The sequence below is a fragment of the Budorcas taxicolor genome, unplaced genomic scaffold (assembly GCF_023091745.1).
Source record: "Budorcas taxicolor isolate Tak-1 unplaced genomic scaffold, Takin1.1 scaffold517, whole genome shotgun sequence".
NCBI classification, from domain to species: Eukaryota; Metazoa; Chordata; class Mammalia; order Artiodactyla; family Bovidae; genus Budorcas; species Budorcas taxicolor.
The window spans coordinates 13,386-37,509 of NW_026292605.1; the positions used below are offsets into that span (position 1 = coordinate 13,386).

The window sequence follows — 24,124 nt, forward strand, 5'->3', positions numbered from 1 at the left end:
CTCTGATGCTGGGAGGGATTGGGGGCAGGAGGAGAAGGGGACAACAGAGGATGAGATGGCTGGATGGCATCACGGACTCGATGGACATGAATCTGAGTGAACTCTGGGAGTTGGTGATGGACAGGGAAGCCTGGCGTGCTGTGATTCATGGGGTCGCAAAGAGTCGGACACAACTGAGTGACTGAACTGAACTGAACTGAACTGAGGTTGGTCATAACTTTTCTTCCAAGGAGCAAGCGTCTTTTAATTTCACGGCTTCAGTCACCATATGCAGTGATTTTGGAGCACAAAAAAATAAAGTCTGCCATCTATTTGCCCCATCTATGAAGTGATGGGGTCAGCTGCCATGATCTTAGTTTTCTGAATGTTGAATTTTAAGCCAACTTTTCACTCTCCTCTTTCACTTTCATCAAGAGGCTTTTTAGTTCTTCTTCACTTTCTGCCATAAGGGTGGTGTCATCTGCATATCTGAGGTTATTGATAGTTCCCCCAGCAATCTTGATTCCAGCTTGTGCTTCATCCAGTCCAGCATTTCTCATGATGTACTCTGCATAGAAGTTAAATAAGCAGGGTGACAATATACAGCCTTGATGTACTTCTTTCCTGATTTGGAACCAGTCTGTTGTTCCATGTCCAGTTCTAACTGTTGTTTCTTGACCTGCATACAGATTTCTCAGGAGGCAGGTTAGGTGGTCTGGTATTCCCATCTCTTTAAGAATTTTCCATGGTTTGTTGTGATCCACACAGTCAAAGGCTCTGAGTGCTGCCAGATATTCCAGTCAATAAAGCAGAAATAGATATTTTTCTGGAACTCTCTTGCTTTTTTGATGATCCAGTGGATGTTGGCAATTTGATCTCTGGTTCCTCTGCCTTTTCTAAATCCAGCTTGAGCATCTATTTATCAGATTTCATTTTTTCAGTGAAGGTTTTCCCCATCACCTTTGAGATAATTTTTTTTCCCTTGGGTTTTCACAGGAATTTATACATACTTTTACTATAATAGCACTTGAAGTAAAAAGGTTTATATGTGTCCCTCTGTGTTCTCCCTGTTAGACCATGCATTTCTTGAGATCTAAGTTGTATTTTAGCCATTTTTACATCCCTAGTATTGTTACTGTATCTTGTTGGATGAATGAGTGTTTTCAAAAAGGAATGAAAGAAAGGACAGACTGGAAGCAGCATATTGGTTGAGTGATTATTTTAATAGTCAAGGTGGTAGTTCAGTGGCAAAGTAGTTATTGGAAAATAAAAGGAAGAAACAGAGAGGAAAAAGGAAATCATCTTTGGGGAAGTTGGTGGAAAATAAAGCTGGATGAGGAGGGTTGGCATAGATTTTGGAGAACTCTGAAAGACAGAGGAATGTGTTGCCTTTCTGTAGTATGATATTAAAAAAACACACACACAAAAAAAACTGTGGCTGATCCTGGAACAGAAGATCCACTGAGGGAGAGAGATGCTGGAATTGGTGAGATGGAGAAAAGTGAAAGTGAGAGTCACTCAGTCGTGTCCGACTCTTTGTGACCCCATAGACTATATAGTCCATAGAATTCTCTAGGCCAGAATACTGGAATGGGTACCCTTTCCCTTCTGCAGGGCATCTTCCCAACCCAGGGATCAAACCCAGGTCTCCCGCATTGCAGGTGGATTCTTTACCAGTTAAGCCACAAGGGTGAGATGGAGAAGAAGCTGTTAACAAGGGTTAAGGCATCATGGTTTTGGATGACAGGAAGGGACAAATGTGAGATTTAAGGAAGGAGATATAACAGCCCAGGACAGAGAAGAGAAAATCAGAGTTTCTACCCTGAGAAACAGAGGATGATGTGAGAAGGGGAAGTGGTTGGTCAAAAAAGATAATGTGTGCAGTACTAGAAATTTTGAATTTAAGAAATGACAAAGAAAACCAGAGGTGACTAGAATTTGATCTGGAGAAGGGTAGTTTGGGGGATCATCACCAATGAATGGGGATGGAATGAGGAGGAAGAGAGAAGACAGAGAAGCAGTCAGAAGAGTAGGAAAAAATCTAAAGTAATCTCTGTGATCACGGAAGTATGGTCTAGGTCTTCTACTTATTGTTAGCTGTGTTATCTGGTCTCTCCCTGATGAGTTTCTTCATCATCAAAATTGGGATAATGGTTCCCAACTCATTGGCTTGTCTGAGAGGATTAAACCAGTTCAGTTCAGTCGCTCAGTCATGTCCAACCCTTTGTGACCCCATGGACTGCTACACTCCAGGCCTCCCTGTGCATCACCAGCTCCTGGAGTTTACTTAAACTCATGTCCATTGAGTCGGTGATGCCATCCAGCCTTCTCATCCTATGTTGTTCTCTTCTCCTCCCGCCTTTAATCTTTCCCAGCATCAGGGTCTTTTCCATTGAGTCAGTTCTTCACATCAGGTGGCCAAAGTATTGGAGTTTCAGCTTCAACATGAGTCCTTCCAATGAATATTTAGAACTGATTTCCTTTAGGATGACTGGTTGGATCTCCCTGCTATCCAAGGCACCCTCAAGAGTCTTCTCCAACACCGCAGTTCAAAAGCATCAGTTCTTCAGCACCCAACTTTCTTTACAGTCCAACTCTCACATCCATAGATGACTATTGGAAAATCCATAGCTTTGACTAGATGGACCTTTGTTGGCAAAGTAATGTCTCACTTTTTAATATGCTGTCTACATTGGTCATATCTTTTCTTCCAAGAAGAAAGTGACTGTTAATTTCATGGCTGCAGTCACCATCTGCAGTGATTTTGGAGCCCCCCAAAATAAGGTATGTCGCTGGTTTCCATTATTTCTCTATCTTTTGTCATGATGTGATGGGACCATGATCTTAGTTTTCTGACCAGTTAGCTAACATGTGTGAAGCATTTGTCTGGTAAGTGCCTTGTTAATATCAGCCAAGAGAGGAAGGATCCCCCAGTGTTTTGTTTCTGCTGCACCCCATCCTCATTTTTCCTGATTTTTTTTTCTAGATCTCAGTACTTAGAATAATGTTTGGCACATTAGGACTTTCCTTAAATGTCTGATGAACAAACACAAGAGGATGAAGAATGGAGTTGGCAACTGCCAGGCTGTTTTAACAGTGTTGGCCTGAGTTGAAATAAGATTGCAGCCAGCAAAGCAGAAAATTGTAGAACTAAGTACAGACTACTTATCAGTGACTGTTTGGCAGGAAAGGAGAAATGAGATTATGGTAACTAAAAATGGCAGCAGAGGGAAGGGAGAGTTAAGCTCAAATAAGAAATGTTTAACCTGGAGTGAGGGGAGGAGGGGATGAGGGGTTAGGGTGAGAGACAGAGGTCCAAGAGGGAGGGGATCTATGTAGACATATGGCCGATTTACTTCATTGTGCAGCAGAAACTAAGACAACATTGTAAAACCATTATATTCTAATAAAAAGAAAAAATAAAATTTATTAACTTAAATAAATATTTAGATACTGACGATTATTACTCATTTAACTCTTTCAGTTCAGACACTGAATTTTACATTGTGTCTTTGTATTTTTAAAACAAATTTTCTCAGTTCTAAAATGCAACAATCCTTCTGATTTGTCTTTGGTAATTTTTATACCACAGGAAAGAGTTGTTTTAAAATCACAGTGAAAGTGAAAGTCATTCAGTTGTGTCTGACTCTTTGCAACCCCATGGACTATACAGTCCATGGAATTCTCCAGGCCAGAATACTGAAGTGGGTAGCCTTTCCCTTCTCCAGAGGATCTTCCCAACCCAGGAAGGGAACCCAGGTTTCAGATTAGTTTGGGATTTTTTTTCAAATAGGAGAATGAGAGTAATATGCTTAATCTGCATTTGTCTACACAGTTCTTTAATGGTTTACTATACTTTAAACCTTGCCACTTTTAATAATCTATCGTACAAATACCATACTTGAATTGAGCTACAATCCCCTTAAGCCTTTTGGTATTTGCTTTCTGCACAGTCTTTTTGTTTAAAGAAGTTCATACTTTTACTTTGTTACTAATGGAGATAGTAGTGGGCTTCCTTTCATACAATTCATTGAGACTAGGGTAGCTCTCAGAGAAGGCAATGGTACCCCACTCCAGTACTCTTGCCTGGAAAATCCCATGGACGGAGGGCCTGGTGGGCTGCAGTCTATGGGGTCGCTAAGAGTCAGACACGACTGAGCGACTTCACTTTCACTTTTCACTTTCATGCATTGGAGAAGGAAATGGCAACCCACTCCAGTGTTCTTGCCTGGAGAATCCCAGGGACGGCGGAGCCTGGTGGGCTGCTGTCTATGGGGTCACACAGAGTCAGACATGCCTGAAGCAACTTAGCAGCAGCAGCAGCAGCAGCAGCAGGGTAGCTCTGATACCTAAGCAGAGATAGAAGTGACAGGGTATCGAGACAAATACTTCAATGTGATAGTGACAATCAGAAAAATCATTGGGGTCTCAGATGGAAAGAGCAACAGCTGCTGTAAGGTTATTTCATCATCAGGCAAATGATCTCATGGCTCACATGACGGAGATGTCTGTTCCTTGCTCTAACCAAGGTTTGTACAGAAAACTAGACATACATAAAAGAAACACATTGAACTGATACTTGTCTTGGAAGACTTAGGATAATTCGAAATGAGAAAGTAAAAATTACCTTAAACTAAGAATGTAAATATCTGCTTGGCCATTCACTGGGCTGGGATGAGAAATAAAAAAATTCCAGCTTCAAAGTTAACAGGAAATAATATATCTCTCAAGAATATGCTACAGTTGTAAAGTATAATAACACCCCCCTTTTTTGAGTGTCTACTTTCTAATTCACTGAAAAGTTTTGTTCTCTAAAATCACACACTACTAGGAACACTGCTGTGAAAATTGTATCAGTAACAATGAAACACTCTATTCTTGCTTGAAGGATTTAAGTCACTTTGATCCAACGACGCAGCTTTAGTTTCCAACCTAGTTCCAAAGCCTTCATTTAGGGGACTCCTGAGTGTAACAGTCCACATATATAGTAACTTTGGAGTTTCCAAGAAACAGGATCCTGAGACTATTCGGGTCTGATGTTGAGTTTTTCACACACAGCCCTTCTTTGAATCTAACAAAGTACTGCTTTTTAAATTTCACCCACTCTAATATTCATGTCTAGAAAATCCCACGGACAGAGGAGCCTGATGGGCTACAGTCCATGTGGTCGCAAAGAGTTGGACATGATTGAGCAAACATACACAGTAAGTCCATCCTTCCCTCAGATTCTGTAACTGTCTTTTCCTTTGTTTCCCGAGACCTCCTACAGTTATTCTGATATGCAGTCTCCTTCACTGGAATGGACCAATCATCCTGACGTGATCTGACTATAGGTTTGTCCCTGGTGGGTTTTGGGCTGATCATGTTAGGACAAAAGGCATCAGAATCTAGTCAAGGCTCATGGTAATGGAGCCTTTGCAGGCAATGAAAATTTTAAGAAGGAAAATTTACATTATGTGAACCAGAAATGCCACAAACTAGCTCTAAAACATTTTACCCACCACCCTAATTATGATCAATGTGTATGTGTGTAATACTGTTCTCCCCCAGAAGGAACCATAGTTTCTTGAAGTGCAGTTGATCCCATGGCTTAGAAGAGGGAAAAATCAAGATTAGCCTGGAACCTGGGACCTTGTTGTCAGAAATCAAAAATGTTTCAAAAAGTTTCTGCAGATTTAAAGAAAGGAGTGGACCTATAGGGTCCATATTGCAGCAATTTGAGTGTCCAAAGAATAATTATAGTTAATTGAAGTAAGTTGAGACTATAATGATGCTCCAAAATAGGAGAGAAATAAACCATATAAAACAATATAGAACAAAATAAATGTATGATAGAATATTTTTAATTTTTACAATTAATTTCAAGTACAGATATGAGTTTTTAAGTGTATATGAGTACGTATAAGAACATACAGCAGGGAACTGAATAATTGCATAAGTGAGAACTGTACCAGTTACAAGAAGAGGTGATCAGCACCAGTCAGCACATATACAACCAGGCAGAGGGAAGGAAGATTCAACATTGCTCTGAACTGAGATTAATCAAATGTCTCACTATATAAACTATGGTCTCCTGCTGTGAGTTCCTTCTGATATTGTTGTTTAGTTGCTAAGTCATGTTTATTTGCCAAGTCCTACTCTTTTGATACTCCATGGACTGTAGCCCACCAGGCTACTCTGTCCATGGGGTTTCCTAGGCAAGAATACTGGAGTGGGTTGCCATTTCCTTCTCCAGGGGATCTTCCCCACCTAGGGATAGAACCTGCCTTCTTTACACTGAGCTATCTGGGAAGCCCCACTCCCCCCTATTAATGTGATGCTAATAAGGAATGAAAAATTTTGCAATAATGTTAATAGGATATATATATAAAATGATCTTAGGTTCAATTCAGTCGCTTAGTCGTGTCCAACCTTTTGCAACCCCATGGAGTGCAGCATGCCAAGCCTCCCTGTCCATCACCAACTCCTGGAGTTTACTCAAACTCATGTCCATTGAGTCGGTGATGCCACCCAACCATCTTATCTTCTGTTGTCCCCTTTTCCTCCTGCAATCAATCTTTCCCAGCATCAGGGTCTTTTCAAGTGAGTCAGTTCTTCACATCAGGTGGCCAAAGTATTGGAGTTTCAGCTTCAGCATTAGTCCTTCCAATGAACATTCAGGACTGATTTCCTTTAGGATGGACTGGTTGGATCTCCTTGTTCTCCAAGGGACCCTTAAGAGTCTTCTGCAACACCACAGTTCAAAAGCATCAGTTCTTTGGTGCTCAGCTTTCTTTATAGTCTTTATTTCTTTATAGAGAAATATCCATATATGCCTACTGGAAAAACCATAGCTTTGACTAGACGGACCTTTGTTGGTATAGTAATGTCTCTGCTTTTTAATATGCTGTCTAGGTTGGTCATAGCTTTTCTTTGAAGGAGCAAGTGTCTTTTAATTTCCTGGCTGCAGTCACCTTCTGCAGTGATTTTGGAGCAAAAAAAAAAAAAAAAAAAAAAAGTCTGTCACTGTTTTCACTGTTTCCCCATCTACTTGCCATGAAATGATGGCATCAGATGCCATGATCTTAGTTTTCTGAATGTTGAGTTTTAAACCAACTTTTTCACTCTCCTCTTTCACTTTCATTAGGAAAGTTTAGTTCTTCTTCACTTTCTGCCATAAGCATGGTGTCATCTGCATATCTGAGGTTATTGATATTTCCCCCAGCAATCTTGATTCCAGCTTGTGCTTCATCCAGCCCAGCATTTCTCATGATGTACTCTGCATAGAAGTTAAATAAGCAGGGTGACAATATACAGCCTTGATGTACTCCTTTCCCTATTTGGAACCAGTCTGTTTTTTCATGTCCAGTTCTAACTGTTGTTTCTTGACCTGCATACAGATTTCTCAGGAGGCAGGTCAGGTGGTCTGGTATTCCTGTCTCTTTAAGAATTTTCCACAGTTTGTTGTGATCCACATAGTCAAAGGCTTTGGCATAGTCAATAAAGCAAAAATAAATGTTTTTCTGGAACTCTCTTGCTTTTTCCATGACCCAGCAGATGTTGGCAATTTGATCTCTGGTTCCTCTGCTTTTTCTAAAACCAGCTTGAACATCTGGAAGTTCATGGTTCATGTACTGTTGAAGCCTGGCTTGGAGAATTTTGAGCATCACTTTGCTAGTGTGTGAGATGAGTGCAATTGTGCGGTAGTTTGAGCATTCTTTGGCAATGCCTTTCTTTGGAGTTGAAATGAAAACTGACCTTTTCCAGTCCTGTGGCCACAGCTGAATTTTCCAAATTTGCTGGCATATTGAGTGTAGCACTTTCACAGCATCATCTTTTAGGATTTGAAATAGCTCAACTGGAATTCTGTCACTTCCACTAGCTTTGTTTGTACTGATGCTTCCTAAGGCCCACTTGACTTTGAATTCCAGGATGTTTGGCTCTAGGTGAGTGATCACACCATAGTGGTCATGATGGGTCATGAAGATCTTTTTTTGTACAGTTCTTCTGTGTATTCTTGCCACCTCTTCTCAATATCTTCTGCTTCTGTTAGGTTCATACCATTTCTGTCGTTTATTGTGCCCATCTTTATGTGAAATGTTCCCTTGGTATCTCTAATTTTCTTGAAGAGATCTCTAGTCTTTCCCATTTTATTGTTTTCCTCTATTTCTTTGCATTGATCACTGAGGAAGGTTTCTTCTCTTTCCTTGCTAGTCTTTGGAACTCTGAATTTAGATGGGTATATCTTTCTTTTTCCCCTTGCCTTTCACGTCTCTCCTTTTCACAGCTGTTTGTAAGGTCTCCTCAGACAACCATTTTGCCTTTTTGCATTTCTTTTTCTTGGGAATGGTCTTGATCACTGCCTCCTGTACAATGTCATGAACCTCGGTCCATTTAGTTCTCAGGCACTCTGTCTATCAGATCTAATCCATTGAATCTTATCTGTTGCTTCTAGTCTGTATAAGGGATTTGATTTAGGTCATACCTGAATGGTCTAGTGGTTTTCCCTACTTTCTTCAATTAAGTCTGAAAGTCATGTAGGGGAAAGATCATGCTACAGAAGGTGTAGGCTGCTGGGCATCTCAGACTATTGTACCCATGTTCCTGTAAGAATGGAGGTACTTATATACAACAGTATTTTTAGCCAATCCACATATCTTGAAAACCATTTGACAGTGAATTATTTCTAATATCGCTTATGCCAATTAACATGCTTCAGTGATCATGGAGATTATAGCGGTTGAAGTCAGTGCCTGTTGATATGCCTAAGGTTTTGAAGCAAAGATTGTGCAATTAGAATGTCTGGTAAGGTAAATATAATCAAAGATGATGCTGACGATGAGGACACAGCCACAGACTTTGAACAATATATAATATCAACTATAAGCTTAAATAAGAGGTAACAACAGAAGTTAACGAGTGAGGAAGTTAATGCAAGTTACAGAAGTTGTCTAGTTTCTGTTACTTTCCGGGTTTTGGGAGGATCTACAACAGCTTTGCCAGAATCCTTAAATCGAAGACCAATTCCTATTTGCCGCCGAATCACCTGGTGAGGACTACAGCTCCCAGAAGGCAACGCTCGGCTCTCGCGACTCAGCCTTCTTAGCCGGCCGGGAGTTGTAGTTTTACAAAAGAGCGCTGTGGAACCTAAGTTTTACGCGCTTGTCAACAGAAACTGGGCGGTACCGGTCTCTTCTCTATCCGGGTCCGCCCCTTTTCTGCAGCGGTCGAATTCGTGAACCTAGTCCAGGTGCTTGGCTGGGCGGGAAGCCGCGGCCTGTCGGCTGGCGGGGCGCTCTAGGCCGCGCGGGTTCGTCTCTATGACCCCAGGAGGCGGTCCCCGATGCCCTCAGCGCGCGCGGAGCGGGTGCGGGTCAGTTCCGCGCGGCGCTGTCGGGGAACCATGGCAGCCCCAAGAGGTGAGGCCGGGGCCCGGCGGGACTGGGGAACCCGGGTCGGGGGCGCTATGCAGAGCGAGCCTCAGCGCTTGTCTGCATCTGTCTGAGGGCGAGCATCCTCCGCGCCTGCGGGGCTCAGGTCTCCGAGGGGTAGGCCCGGGCGTCGGGGATCAGGGGTTTGTGTTGAGCTGCTCCCGGGCTTGAGCGCGCGCTGTCACGGGTCAGGGCAGCGCTGGGCAGCTAGCCTCCCACTGCGGCTGCCTTCCCGGCGGGCGGACTCAGGGCCAGCTGGTTTGGCGTCCGGAGACCGCAGCTGCCTGGGCAAGTAGGTGGGAACAGAATCTAGACAGGCCTGGGCTGTAGCAGACCGGGTGAGGGGTCGGTGCGCCGGGACCGGGCTGGAGCCGCATCACCCAGCGGGAGGCAGGACAGGTCTCAGTGCGGGCCGGGGTCACCGCGGTTGCGGTCTCCGCGGTGACTTCTACACTGGGATGCTCAGAGCCTTAAGGGTATGCTCCGGGTGCAAAACCTAAGCAGCGGCTAGTCCACCTAACAGACACTGAAAACATCCTTGGGGCAGGAGAACAGCCTTGCAATGTGACGAGACGGAGAAAGCTGTTGTTAACAGTTACTCTCCAGAATGTTACGTGGTTAGAAAGAACACTTGAATGTGGGAAGGGCGATATCCATCCTCCGCCCCTGCCCTTGCCCCTTCCCCAGGGATAGCTCATTAGAGTAATAATGTTTAATGACTAATTGCCTTTTCCTGAGTGTAAGTATCATTAACTCTGCAGCTCGTTTGCTTTGCTGAATGGGATAAGTTAAAACCGGAGTTGAGTTTCTGGATGGTGAAGCTACGAGAGATTGGGCAACACCCGGATTCTTCTGCACATTTCCTCCATAGAGCTGTTGGCTTCACCCCTGAATATACGTTGAACAAATATTTGAACAATACCTTTTTGCGTGGGTGGCGAATTATTTTCCTGGTTGGAGAGGCCACGTTTTCCTTCAAGCCCTGCTCAGGGGCGTTGTCTGCAATTGCATATGCTTCTCGCATTTCAAATAAGCCCACCCTTAAGAGTCTTTTATAGCAGTACCCGAAATAAAGGAAAAAAGTAGAATTATTTTGATAATTGACATAAAATGAAAATAGCAAGGTGAATGGTGAAGGCAATTGTAGAATTACCTAAGTCAAATAATCTGAAATAGTTGCTCAATTTACAGATTTAGGTTTATTGCCAATACATATTTGTTGTGCCTGGGTCGTGTGATAAATCTTACATGTCCGCTAGAACTGTGTAATACAAAATTGCAATCCTGAACTTCCTGATATTCGCAAAGGGTTTATTTATCTGGGACTTCCTAATTTCCACCTTCTCAGGTGTTACAAATAATGTCTCCTCTAAAATATAGTAAACTATAACTGAGAAATGGCACCCCACTCCAGTATTCTTGCCTGGAAAATCCCATGGACAGAGGAGCCTGGTAGGCTGCAGTCTATAGGGTCGCTAAGAGTCGGACACGACTGAGCGACTTCACCTTCACTTTTCACTTTCATGCATTGGAGAAGGAAATGGCAACCCACTCCAGTGTTCTTGCCTGGAGAATCCCAGGGACGGGGGAGCCTGGTGGGCTGCCGTCTATGGGGTCGCACAGAGTCAGACACGACTGAAGCGACTTAGCAGCAGCAGCGTAACTGAGAAAAATATACAACTCCAGGTTGTAAATTTCTTTTGCCGGGCGGGGTGGTGGGATTCTCCACATAGAAACAGAGGTTGTGTGGGAGCTAATGGGAGCTTTGAGAGAAGGAGAAAACAGTGCTGATGTGCCACTGCGCCCACTCACAATGCAGGTGAGCTGTGGACTTTTTGCCACCGCATGGATCTTAGTCCCCGTCTAACGATTGAACCTTTGCTCCCTGCAGTGAAGCTCAGGAGTCTTAACCATTGCACCCTCAGGGAAGTCCCTGTATGGACTTGTGATATTACCTTGAAACAAACTGAAATTGCTAATAATTGCACTTTCATTATACAGATATCTAAACTTATTTGCCTGCTCTTCTATTTAATCGGTATTTTCAGGAATATCATATATATTCCCATTTAATCACTATGCTAATAGGTGTATTTTCAAAATTTTAACCATTCATTGTGTTGTTTTGGAATCAGGAACCTATATAATCGCTGACATAGTTTTTAGTTTAGCAGTCCTAACCTCTCTTATTTATGAAAGTATTGATAATCTAGGACATGTGGGTTGGTAAACTTTTTCTGATGGCTGATGGTCTCTGTCATAACTACTCACTCAGCTGTTGCAGGGCAAAAATAGCCATACATAATTTGGAAACAAAGGATATAAGTATGTTCTAATAAAACTTTTTTTTGTGACACTGTGATTTGAATTTCATATAATGTTCATACATCACAAAAGGTTATTTAAAAACTTTTTTCCAACCATTTAAAAATGTAAACCTATTCTCAGCTTTCAGATCATAGAAAAATGAGAGGAAATGTACTTTGTTCACCCCTGATCAAGAAGATGGGAAATGCTTTCTCCTGTACTGCTGTTTATTTTTTGTCTTACATTTCCTCTTTGTGTAGGAGAGTTTTAGGGCAAGTGAAGTATTACAGTGATGCCCTTCAATCTCTTTTACATTGACATTGCCTTTTGGGTCCTCAAGATCGATTGAAACTTTAGGCAGAGAAAAGCTCTATCTTTTCTGTTCTGCCTTTTGCAAATAATTCTTTAATTCACCCAGGGAAAAATATTTATATTGAAGAACCTGTTTTCCTAGTAAGTTTCCACCTTACCATAATAAAGATTATTTGTTTGAAACTTTTATTTTCCTGTGCAAGTCACCTTTGAATTGTGGTTAGGCTTCCAAAGTAGTCAAGAAGCATACTTAGATGTAATGTAGTTATAGTAGCAGCCCAGAGCAACCTCTGTCCCCCTGGTTCTTAACCCAGGTTGTCAAAGTATGGCCCATTGGTCAAACCCAGCCTATCACTTGTTTTTTTTATGGCCTGTGAGCTAAGAATGGTTTTTACAGATGAACGTTTGCAGTTGATCTAATGGAACACCAACTTTGAAGACCAGTGAAGCATAATGTTACCTGCCTCCACTTCCACCCCCAGAATTCCCGTCTTCTCAATACAAGAAAGCATTGTACTTAATTATTATTATATTTTGAATTTTTCCAATTAAATATGTTAAATGTGAAAATATGTTTTCTCTCTTGTCACCTAAGTACCTACATGATACCCTTAATTTTGCCTCGTGGCCTAAAAAACCTAAAATATTTACTGTTGGCCCTTACAGAAAAAAACTTGTGGATCCCTGTTTAACATGTGCCTGAAGATTTGAAAGAAGGTTAAATATAGCTGGGGATGAGGGAAGTATGAAGTAGGTAAAAAAGTAGAAGAAATAGTTTGAGTATTAGGTGATGGCTGTCTCATAACAGGGCTGGGAGTACTGAAGGAGACCTGGCTCCCCACTGCTTGTGGTTTTACTGAAGTTGGTGGACCGGCCTTGGTGCCTGAGTGATGGCTGATGCTCAGATATACTTAAAATAAGTACTTAAATTGAGTGTTCATAAGAAGTGTATATTTCCTGGATTTCAGGTTTACAGAACTTCATTCTTAATACTCTTCTTTTGTGTGTGTTATGAGTTATCTTTCATATAATGCTGTGAAATGAGAGGCTGGATGTAATTTATAAAATTATTATTTTATCGTTCACTTATTCCTTTTGTTTTCTTCCTACTGTCTCTCTGTTTAGAATATACATTGCTGTTATTGTTTTTATCCTGCCATCATGTTTTGCTTTCACAAGTATGAGTTATAAAGATACATAAAGTGTGTAATCTATAACATCCTAAATTAGAGTTAGTTAAGCCAGATATCTCGCAATTGAGCCCTCCCCAGGAACAAAATCTGTGCCTAACCAGTTGATATTGAAAGTCAGCTGTGTATTGTGTGTGTGTGTTTGTTTCTTTTCATGTAGTTAGAGAGCACTGTTTTGAAAAAAAAATTTTTAATGTATTTTGTGCTTGAAATTGGAAAGCATCTTGAAGTATAACACTGATTAACTTTTATATACACAATGTTGCCTATTAAATAATATCTTTGCACATATTTTCCAGAAAATGTCAATTTATTATTCAAGTTATACTGCTTGGCAGTGATGACCCTGGTGGCTGCAACTTATACCATAGCTTTAAGATACACAAGGACATCAGACAAAGAACTCTACTTTTCAACCACAGCCGTGTGTATCACAGAAGTTATAAAGTTATTGCTAAGTGTGGGCATTTTAGCTAAGTGAGTATAAATACTTTTTAGTGTATTAAATTATTGCTTTTTACTCAGTTACGTTCTTTGTTAGAAAATTCAAGCTATATCTTCATATGTTTGGTTGCGCTAGAGCAAGCTTTCTCAGCTCAGGTCATTTTTGCTCCCCAGGAGGTATAATTTTGGTTGACCCAACTTGGGGGATGCTACTTACATCAAGCGGGTGGAGGTCAAGGGTGCTGATAAACATCCTGTGATGCCGTGTCCTCCAGGGCAGCAATCCATAACAAAGAAGTCTCCATCCCTAAACATCAGTGGTGCCAAAGTTGAAAGAACCACCGTAAAGCAGGTGGAGTTGGCTAACTATGGCCCACTGGTTAATCCAGTTTTCTGCTTGTTTTTGTTGCAACACAGACTGTATGGCTCACACAGCCTAAACAACCATAGGGTTCTTACAGAAAATGTGCTGACTTCTGTTATAGAGGAATAAAGCGATCATAATAGCTAACATTTCTTTAGTATTTTCTATGTTAATTGTTAGACACTGTACTAAGTGCTTTTCATTAGTTATCTCATTTGGTCTAATACATTCTTTAGGTAAGTATGATAATTACCCTTATTTTACCTGTGCAGTGTCTGAGGTTCCTCACGATCATGCTGTTAATATGTGGTAGCACTGGGGGCTTTGGATCAGAAATATTGGGTGAAAATTGTTTTAGCAAGGCTGAAATATAAGATGGGGTTGAGAATAGTGCCTTTGGAGTGATACAGACCTAATTTTAGTCCTAGACTCATTGGGATTATGACTTTCCATATATCCCTTAGCTTCTCTTCTCCTAAACTTCAGTTTCTCTATTTCTTTTTCTTTTTTTAAAGTTCACGTTTTAAGTCTTCAGTGCTGCCCATAAGCCCAGCAGTTTTTTACTTGTCTATTTTCATTTCCCACATTATATTCATAGACTGGAATATTTTAAGTTTAATAAAAATCAGGTGACTTTCTCACCACCAGTGAAGAAAAGTGGGAAATATATGCAAAGGGAAGTTCTGGACACTGTGTCTATAAAACCAGGGGTAAGAGTCCATTCAAGATAGAGGAAAATAGCCATAGGCTGTGGATCAGAGAAAACAGTAACAAAAGTCAAAAGAAATGAGACAAACAAAAGAAGGCAAGCTTCGAGTTACATTGTATAGTTTCTCTTCAGTTTGTAACTGGAAAAAACAGAGTTGTGAGAATTAAAATCTGGTAGGAAATTACTTGAAAAGTTTTTTTAACCTTTTTTTTTTTTTAAAATTTACTTTTTTGGCTCTGCCGGGTCTTAGTTGTGGCACGTGGGATCTAGTTCCCTGATCAGCGATCGACCAGGCCCCCTGCACTGGGAGCCCAGAGTCTTAACCACTGGACCACCAGGCCCCATACTTGGGAAAGATGTATGAGATGGGGACTCACCTGGGTCATGTGGACAAGTGAATTCATATAGGTTTCAAGATGTAGGCTGGTGAACGTAAGAAGCAGTGAAGAATAGGATGTGTATAGGTTTAAATTACATTTAAACACTTTAAATTTCATTTAACAAATATTTATTAAGTGATTTCTGTGTGACAGTCTTATAATAGGTGCTGGATATAGAAATAGACTGGAGAAGGAAATGGCAACCCACTCCAGTATTCTTGCCTGGGAAATCCCATGGACAGAGGAGCCTGGTGGGCTATACATTTCATGGGGTCGCAAAGAGTTGGACAGGACTGAGCGACTAAACAGAGAAGGCAATGGCAACCCACTCCAGTGTTCTTGCCTGGAGAATCCCAGGGACGGGGGAGCCTGGTGGGCTGCCGTCTACGGGGTCACACAGAGTCGGGCACGACTGACGTGACTTAGCAGCTTAGCAGCAGCAGGGCTCCCTGTCGGCTAATTTGTTAAAGTACATATCATTTTACACTGTGTGGAGATGGGGGCAGAGACTCAGGACAGTTGTTAAAAGGTCTTAACGTCTTGCTTATAATTAAGTTCACTTAAAGAGAAATGTGTCAGTGCCATGTCCAAATAATCTGTGTCTCACTACCTTCAAACATTTTTTTCTAAATTTTTTTTAGATGTGGACTATTTTTAAAGTCTTTATTGAATTTTTTTACAATATTGCTTCTGTTTTATGTTTCGTTTTTTTTTAAAGTTGAATTTGTTACAGTATTGCCTCTGTTTTATGTGTGTGTGTGTGTTGTTTTTTTTTTTTTGGTCTGTTTCTATGTTTTATGCTTTGGCGATGCATGTGGGGTCTTAGCTCCCTGACCAGGGATGCAACCCTTGGCCCCTGCATTGGAAGGCAAAGTCCCAACCACTGGACCAGTAGGGAAGTCCTAAACAAACATTTTAAATAGTCATGCTTTGTTTCAATATATTGCTAAAAAGATGTAGTGTGATAGTCAGATTCATTCATTTATCAAGCCTCAGCTATTTGCTCAGCACTTCTCAGGATGTAAGAAATAGAGCTGCAAATTAAAAAGATCTATTCTGTTCTCATGGAGCTTGAGTCTGGTGGAGAACTGGATATTAAGCAAATGAATAGTCAGTGGGTGGTGTTAAGAGGATAAGTAGTTGGTTGCATAGTCGCTCAGTCGTGTCTAACTCTTTTGCAACCCAATGGACTGTGGCCCACCTGGCTCTTCTGTCCATGGGATTTCTCAGGCAAGAATACTGGAGTGGGTTGCCATTTCCTTCTCCAGGGAATCTTCCTGACAGGGATGGAACCCATGTCTCCTGCTTGGCAGGTGGATTCTTCACTGCTGAGTCACCAGAGGATAAATAGAGGATGCTGTAAATAAGTAAGAGGGGGGGGTCTCCATTTGAATATGAGGAGGTTATATTTAACATAGACCTGAAGATCAAGCAGAAGATGGGCAAGAAAAGAGCAGAGAGAAGGTAAAGAGATCAGTGTGTTAAAGAACAACAGCAGATCACTGGAGTGCTGTGAGAGTGGAGTGGTACTAACATGAAGCAGGAAAGGTGGGCAGGGTATCAAGAGGAACTGTGTGCCTGTGAAGGAGTTCAGATTTTATCTCAAGTGCATTAGGAAATCACCAAAAGGATGAAACCAGGGACTAACAAGGCGACCCATATTATGGTGAGTCACTTTGACTCCTTTGAGGAGAATGGGCAAGAAGGGTGTAAGAGTTGGGAGTAAAGAAGCTTATTAGAGCCTGGGGATTGTGGGCATGATGACAGTGTGATGAAGAGAAGTCAATGAAGAGAAGGTTCTGCCTCTCAAAAGTAGAAGCTACAGGACTGGTGATGGCTTTGGATAAACAATTGATTATGACTATCTCAGTAATTCCCACCAACACTGAATTAGTGATTACTGAACTTGCTCCTAGAGGAGCAGGGATAGGTTCCTGTGAGCCTCTGGTCACATTTTCATCAGCTGATCACCAAAGAACCTTGTTTCTGTTTAAAGACATCGCATTTAATATGTATTGTTGACTTACTAGCATTCAACTCAGGGACAGGAGTGCTGTAATTCATGCCTGGACAAAGCTTATCTAATGTGTTTTCTCCATAAGGCACACCACAACTTTCTGGCACTAAGGAACACTAGCCAGCACTTGAGCACTATTGCTGTAATCTATAGTAAGTTGAAATTTGGTTAGAAAAACCAAAGAATAATACTTCTTTGGGTGTCTGTTGAGAAAAAAATTTTTGAAAACCCAATGAGCATATATCTAACTGCTTTTCTTTGGAAAGGAAGTGACCACTCTGTGGAATACTGGCTGTTAATCACTGTCAAAATGTGTTATGTAAAGTGCCAAACATCCTCTTTTAAGATTGCAGCAACTGCTCTTGCTGTCTTCAGACAGTCAGGATTGTTGCTGTTGAGAGTGGCAGGCTGCCAGAGAGTAAAGGTGTTAAGGAAACATTCTCCGCTTAAGAACAGGTGAGGGAGACACACAGGTAAACACAGCTTATTTTCGTTTGATTCTTGTTCCACTGTTTTAGCCTTAGGTATTATTTCATCTTCTGTAATGAGAAATCTGAGGCTGAGGGAAGTTTTAATTTGCCAAAGATCCCTAGAAAGTGACTGGCAGGGACAGCATTAGAAAGTTCCCTGATTTTTGCTTTTCAAATTATTAGTCTTTTAGAACAATGAAATAATTGAGCTGTTATGTGATTAGCCAGGGCAAAGATAAGCATTGTTAGACACCTCAGTAATTTTATTTTTTGTTTTCTTAAGTTTTCATTTCCAAATGTTAACATTTTACCATGTGTGTTTTATCATATTTTTGATTTCTGTGCATTTGTACGTGTGTATAAAGTTTCTATGAACTGTTTGAGAGCAAGTTTTATACAAGATGCCCTTGTCCCTAAATTCTTCAGTGCATGTTTTCTAAAAAGCATAACATTCTCGTACATACTCACATATATCAAATTTGAGGCATTAGTATTGGCGTGATACTGTTACCTAATTCACAGGCCTTAGATAATTTTGCCAGTTGCCCACTGGTGTCCTTTAATAGTAAAATAATCACACTTTAGTTTTATCTCTAGCTGCCTGTAACCTGAGACTGTTCCTCCATCTTTTTTTTTTCTCACGTGTTTGCCACTGTTAAAGAGCATAGTCCATTTGCTTTGTAGAATATCCTTCAGTTTGTTTGTTGAATGCTTTGTTATGATTAGGTTTTTGGTTAGGAATATCACAGAAGTGATACTGCTTCTCAGTGCAGCTTATCAAGAAGCACATAATGTCTATTTGCCCCCATTACTGGTGATTTAACTTTGATTTCTTGATTAAGGTAGTGCCTGCTGTGTTTCTCCAAATAAAGTCACCAATTTTCTCTTTGTAACTAATAAGTATCTTATGGAGAGATATTTTGAAACTAGGTAAATTTCCTCTTTCTCTTCATTTTTTGATTTGATGTTTCCAAGTGGTAATTTCCCAATTCTAACACTCTCTACACATTGATTGGTTGGCCTTCTACTCTGAGGGTTTTCCGTGGTGGCTCAGACAGTAAAAAATCTGCCTGCAATGCAGGAGACCCAGGTTCAATTCTTCGGTCGAAGATCCCCTGGAGGGAGAGCAAGGCAACCCACTGCAGTATTCTTGCCTGGAGATCCCACGGACAGAGGAGCCTGGCGGGCTGCAGCCCACGGGGTTGCATGAGTTGGAAACGATTGAGCAACTAACACATACACATTGTACTCTAAGAAGCTTTTCCTTCTTTCTGTCCTTCACTCCCTCCATCCACCTCTCACTCTCAGTGTAGAGTCATGGATTATTTTATTATGATGGCTGGAATCCATTATTATCACTCTTTATTTCTGTGCTCACGTTGTCCAGATTGGGACAGTGGGATCATCCTCAAGCTTCCCCTTTTTTTGTGTGTGTGTCTTTTTTCCCTTCTTCTGTCTTTCTCATATTCTTACCAATCTTTGAGTAGTTTCTTTTAGCATAACAAAGGGTGCATTCCCTGCCCCAGTCCTGAAATCATACATTTCTCTAGGAAACCTTTCTTTTTTACAAGGATGGTTTCTAGAAACCAGAATCTGGATGCATGATGTGCACATTGGTACTGGAGGGATATCATTACTTCTGGGTCCTTTCAGTAAACAGAGCTGGGTAACATGTGTTAAATGTATCTGTTACTCCATTTCTATATATGTATGTATATAACTATGAGTTATATATTGTTTGATACCTGCAATTCTGACCCACTACCACAGAGTTCATTACAACTTCCCCCTTTTCTGTATTTTCTTTTCCAATGATGGTAAGTTTGACTTTCATTATCTTAAAGATATTTACTTATTTGCTCAGTCCTAGAATATATAATAAGTAGATTCAGAATTTCTAACACAGCTGTGGAAAAGCAAACCTACTAACTAAAGTTCAGTATTTGTATGTAGTTCTTTTTGCATTTAGTTTTGGAGCATACAGTAAAAAGACTTGTGTTTTAGAATACTTGGGTTAGTTCTGTTTTTCTCCATCAGTGTTATTTTGGTATTCATGAAAAAAACCGACAGGTTTGTTTCTTCTTTTTGATTTGTTTGTTTGTAATTAATTTGGAGTTTTCCACCATCTTTGTTTGATTTTACTTTTAAGTTTCAGTAATTTCTGGAATATGAAATTATACTTGTTTTTATCATAAGTTAGAACTGCAAAAAAAATGGGGACTGGGGGGAAGAATTGATGGAAGGAAATGGCAACCCACTTCAGTACTCTTGCCTGGAGAATCCTATGGAGGGAGGAGCCTGGTAGGCTACCGTCCATGGGGTCGCAAAGAGTCGGACACGACTGAGCGACTTCACTCACTCACTCACTCACTCACTCACTCACTCTACCTTACTTTGATAAATAAGGTTTAAGGTTTACATGGTCTGACGGGAATTTTAGGGCATGTGACTAAAGTGCATGTACATGTATGTATGTACAGTGCTTGTAATTTTGTGTGCATACAAAGTTTACACTGTGCTTTGCTTTTTAACTTTTTTCCACTTAAATGTTTTATCTTAGAGATGGTTCCATGTCCATACATAGAAATCTGTCTTATTTTTAAGAGCTGTGTGGTATTCTGTTATACAGATGTATTATATAGACCAGTTGCTATTGATGGACATTTGGATTGTATCTAGCCTTCTGCAACTATAAAACAAAGATGTAATAATTATTTTTTAATATACACTGTTGTGCATATGTATGAATTATGTCAGACCATTCTCATATGGCAAAGGAAATAAACATCCTATTTTGTGGAGAGGGGAGCAGCTTAGCAGTGGGATGCAAAAGCAAGTATTTGAATGTTAAGCTATTGATTTCTAAGTTATAATCCAGTTGAAACATAACACAAATACATGTAAAAATGTTTTAGGTTCATAAAATAATTACAACAACAATTCACAGGAAAATTGCTAGTTAGCTTTACTAAACTCTGCAATAGCTACTACTAAAATTAACACTTTTGATTTACATCTGTCATTTGTGATATGAAAAAGGAAGTGCAAACACTGTCACATTGTCTTAGAACAAGGTCAGCTTTTTGTTATTTGCTGTCCACCACAGCCTGTAAAGACTAAAGAAACCTGGAAGGATGTGTAAATATACATATTACTTTGGGTGTGTCTAGTAATAAATACATCTTAAATCTTTGAACTACTTATCCATATAAGACTGGAGAAAATTATTTTACTATTTCATAGTATTACCTAGAATAATGAATGAAGGTTAACTTTGCAGATAAGAAATTTGTAAGCAAAACTGAAATTTCTTAAGCTCATGAGTAACTTGTGCTGTATTATTATTCCATTTTGCACAGTGCCTTGGTAACCTAGCCAAGGATTTTAGGTCTCCTAGTAGTTCTCGTCAGATCAGGAGCTGGAAGAATGAGGCCTACTTTTGACCAAACATAGATCAGAAAGAATTGGTTTCAGCTGGTTGGTAGGAAATTTAGGGGGATAGGCAGCAGCAGAAACTGTCTACAATCAACACGGAGCTTCAGCATTTCTTCAGGTAACAAGAAGTTGAACATAGATTCTTTTCCAGTGATAAAAATCAAACAGTAAATTTAATGGGACAGACTGTTTTTTTTAAATATGCTTTTTGATTTTAGACATGCTTTCTCTTATCTCATAATGTCATTTATATAATTAAATTGAATAAATTTGTTTTTAGCACAATGTACTCATTAAAGTGCATGGGATTTGATTTCCAAGAAAATATCAGGGTGGGAAAATGAAGAAAAAATGGCCTTTGGTTTTTATGTGTTCCTTTCACTAGTATATTCAAGGCTGTAGTATATTTAAAATTGATCATTTATCTTTGTCTGCTTAACAGTAAAACTATGTGTTTTCTGGAAGATTCATTGGTGTGTATATATATATAAACTTTCATGAGTAAAACTGTAAGTTTTAGAGCTGTTTTCTTAATGTTAAAATTAAGCAAGATTTAATCTCATACTGAACTATTTCAGCTCTTCCTTTAAAACTTTCTGTGTGTTAAGATTCCCATATATTCTGTTATACCTCTTAAGTCTCTTTATTCCACTGTTGTTGTTCAGTTGCTAAGTGGTGTCCAACTCTTCACGAACCCATGGAATGCAGCATGCCAGGCTTTCCTGTCCTTCACTATCTCTCGGAGTTTGCTCAGACTCATGTCCATTGAGTCAGTGATGCAATCTATCTCATCCTCTGCCACCCTCTTCTTTTGCTTTCAATCTTACCCAGCATCAGGGTCTTTTTCAGTGAGTTGGCTCTTTGCATCAAGTGGCCAAGGTATTGGAGCTTCAGCATCAGTCCTTCCAATGAATATTCAGGGTTGATTTCCTTTAGGATTGACTGGTTTGATCTCCTTGCAGTCCAGGGGACTAAGAGTCTTCTCCAACACCACAGTTTAAAAGCATCAATCCTTTGGCGCTCAGCCTTCTTTATGGTCCAACTCTCACATCCATACATGACTACTGGAAAAATCATAGCTTTGACTATATGGACCTTTATTTTACTATACAATGTCATTAATTATTCTTGAGCTTTTGTTTTCTTTTACAAGTTCTTCTAGCAATCTCTGCTATTTTTTGTACCTTATTTCCAAATGTCTTGTTATAATTACATAATATTGATATAATCCTATGGTGAAGCTTGAGCTTTCAACTAATAACATTCTGGTAGACCTTGGCTTCTCTAATATCTGAATTAGAGAAGAAACCAGAAAAAGATACTAAAGCCTTCTTGGCAGTGAAGAAGTAGTAATTCCTAAGCATCCAAGAAAAAAGATCCAATAAAAAGGATCTAATAAGGAGCCACAGACCTGAAGGACACAGTACACCATACTCTGCTGGTTTGCCACATTGAAGAAGTGGAGTATTCAGATTGACTGGTGGTGTCTCACAGCCCTTCTTTTGATGTGAAAGCTGACAAGTGTAGAAGTGATAAGAAAAAGTGACATGGAGAAAAGGTGCCACAGCAACCCTGATTATTGTTGCAGGCATGGTGGTTAATAGAAGCAATCAGATCTCTAAGCAGCCCATATTCATGCAGAGCAAGAGAGTCAGTGATAAAGAGACCAACTCTGGTCTCTGGATAGCCAGTAGTTCACTTGATACTCTTGAGGGTTTAGAGTATCTCTATGGAGTGGATGTGAGGTGGCATTGCCCATACATGGGGATTAGAGGAGGGGTAAATAGCCACTAAACTAGAGCTTGAGGAATCATATATGGGAGATAAATAGACATGAAAGGAAGTAGAACATAAAAGATGGGTACAAACTGGTACCTATCTTTCAGGAGTTCCTTAAGGAACCACTCTGAAGACACATCAGTAGAAAAGTAAGTATTCTGGAAGGACATAAAGTAATGGTTCAGTGAAAGCAGTGTTCTGTAAGATTTATATTTCTTCTATCATAAGGTGCTTCTTAGAATTATGACAAAATGTTCAGTTATGTTTTCTAATATATCACCTGTTAAAATGGTTCTTTGAGTTGGACCTCTGTGATTCTTTTTAATCTTTTTTTTTATCTTCAGTTTTATAACGGGAAATTTGAGAAATTTTTCTTTATACTCTTTTAAGATGTGGAGAATTATATAGAACATCATAGATTTGTGTTTAAAAAAAAAAAAAAAGAATGTTAAAGGTTTAAAGGGCCAAACTTCAGGTGTCTGGAAATCTCTATGTAGATTTTCCCAGTACAGTCATCTTTCTTATATTCTCTCCCTCTTCTGGACGGCATTTGTCCTCTCTAGGCTGTGTGTGTGTTACTTTTCAGCATGAGGGTTTCCCATTGTGGTGTGGAGTGTATTGAATTTGGCAGCAGACGGTCTGTAACTAAGGACATTTTGTGTTTCTGTGGTCCAGGCCAACTTTCCTGTCTTAAGTATTTTCTTGGAGGCTGTAGTGTTCTGTGGTGAAAAAGCATGAGTAGTCAGTTCAACATTATGGACTTCTTGCTCCCTCTCAGAACCTGGGTAATTATTTTTGCCCTATTTAATATGAAAATACCCAGTTAGTGACTGTTGATTCTAATATGTTAACCAAAAATTTGGAGGCTCATTTTGAGTTGACATAGATCGGTCTTCCCAATGAAGCATTATGGTCCTCTTAAGGATATTTTGAGCTGTAGATAGGAGCCTTTTGATGTAACATTTTTTGGTGTTGATGCTTATAAAAGTGTTCCTTTGGTATGTATTTTCAGGGAATAAATGAGCTGATTTATAGCAGGGGAAAGTATGAATCAGATTAGCTATTAATAGTTCCTCTTGCAGAAAAATAAGAATACTTAAGAGCATGCATTAATCAATATGCAGTCAAGTAGTGAACTTTATGTACATTGTAGATATAGTTTACCTTTACTGGTATTAATTATTCAGATTTCCTGCAAAGTTATATAGATACATACTTGAGTTTTATGAGAATATGGTTATCTAAAGATTTACTGTCCACCATATTGCACAAACACTGAATTAGTTTACAAATAATATTGACCTACATCACTCAATTCCTATTCCTAT

At 39.9% G+C, this 24,124-nt stretch overlaps 1 protein-coding gene across 1 annotated transcript in view; it reads left to right on the forward strand.

Annotated features, from left to right (window-relative positions):
• The first annotated feature begins 9,306 nt into the window (after positions 1–9,306).
• LOC128071415 (CMP-sialic acid transporter) overlaps positions 9,307–24,124 on the forward strand; it is a 29,067-nt gene continuing 14,249 nt past the window's right edge. Inside the window, exons 1-2 of the mRNA XM_052664287.1 lie at positions 9,307–9,377; positions 13,498–13,675. Of these exons, the coding sequence (XP_052520247.1) occupies positions 9,362–9,377; positions 13,498–13,675 (194 nt within the window). The 5' untranslated portion in view covers positions 9,307–9,361. The remainder of the gene's footprint in view (positions 9,378–13,497; positions 13,676–24,124) is intronic.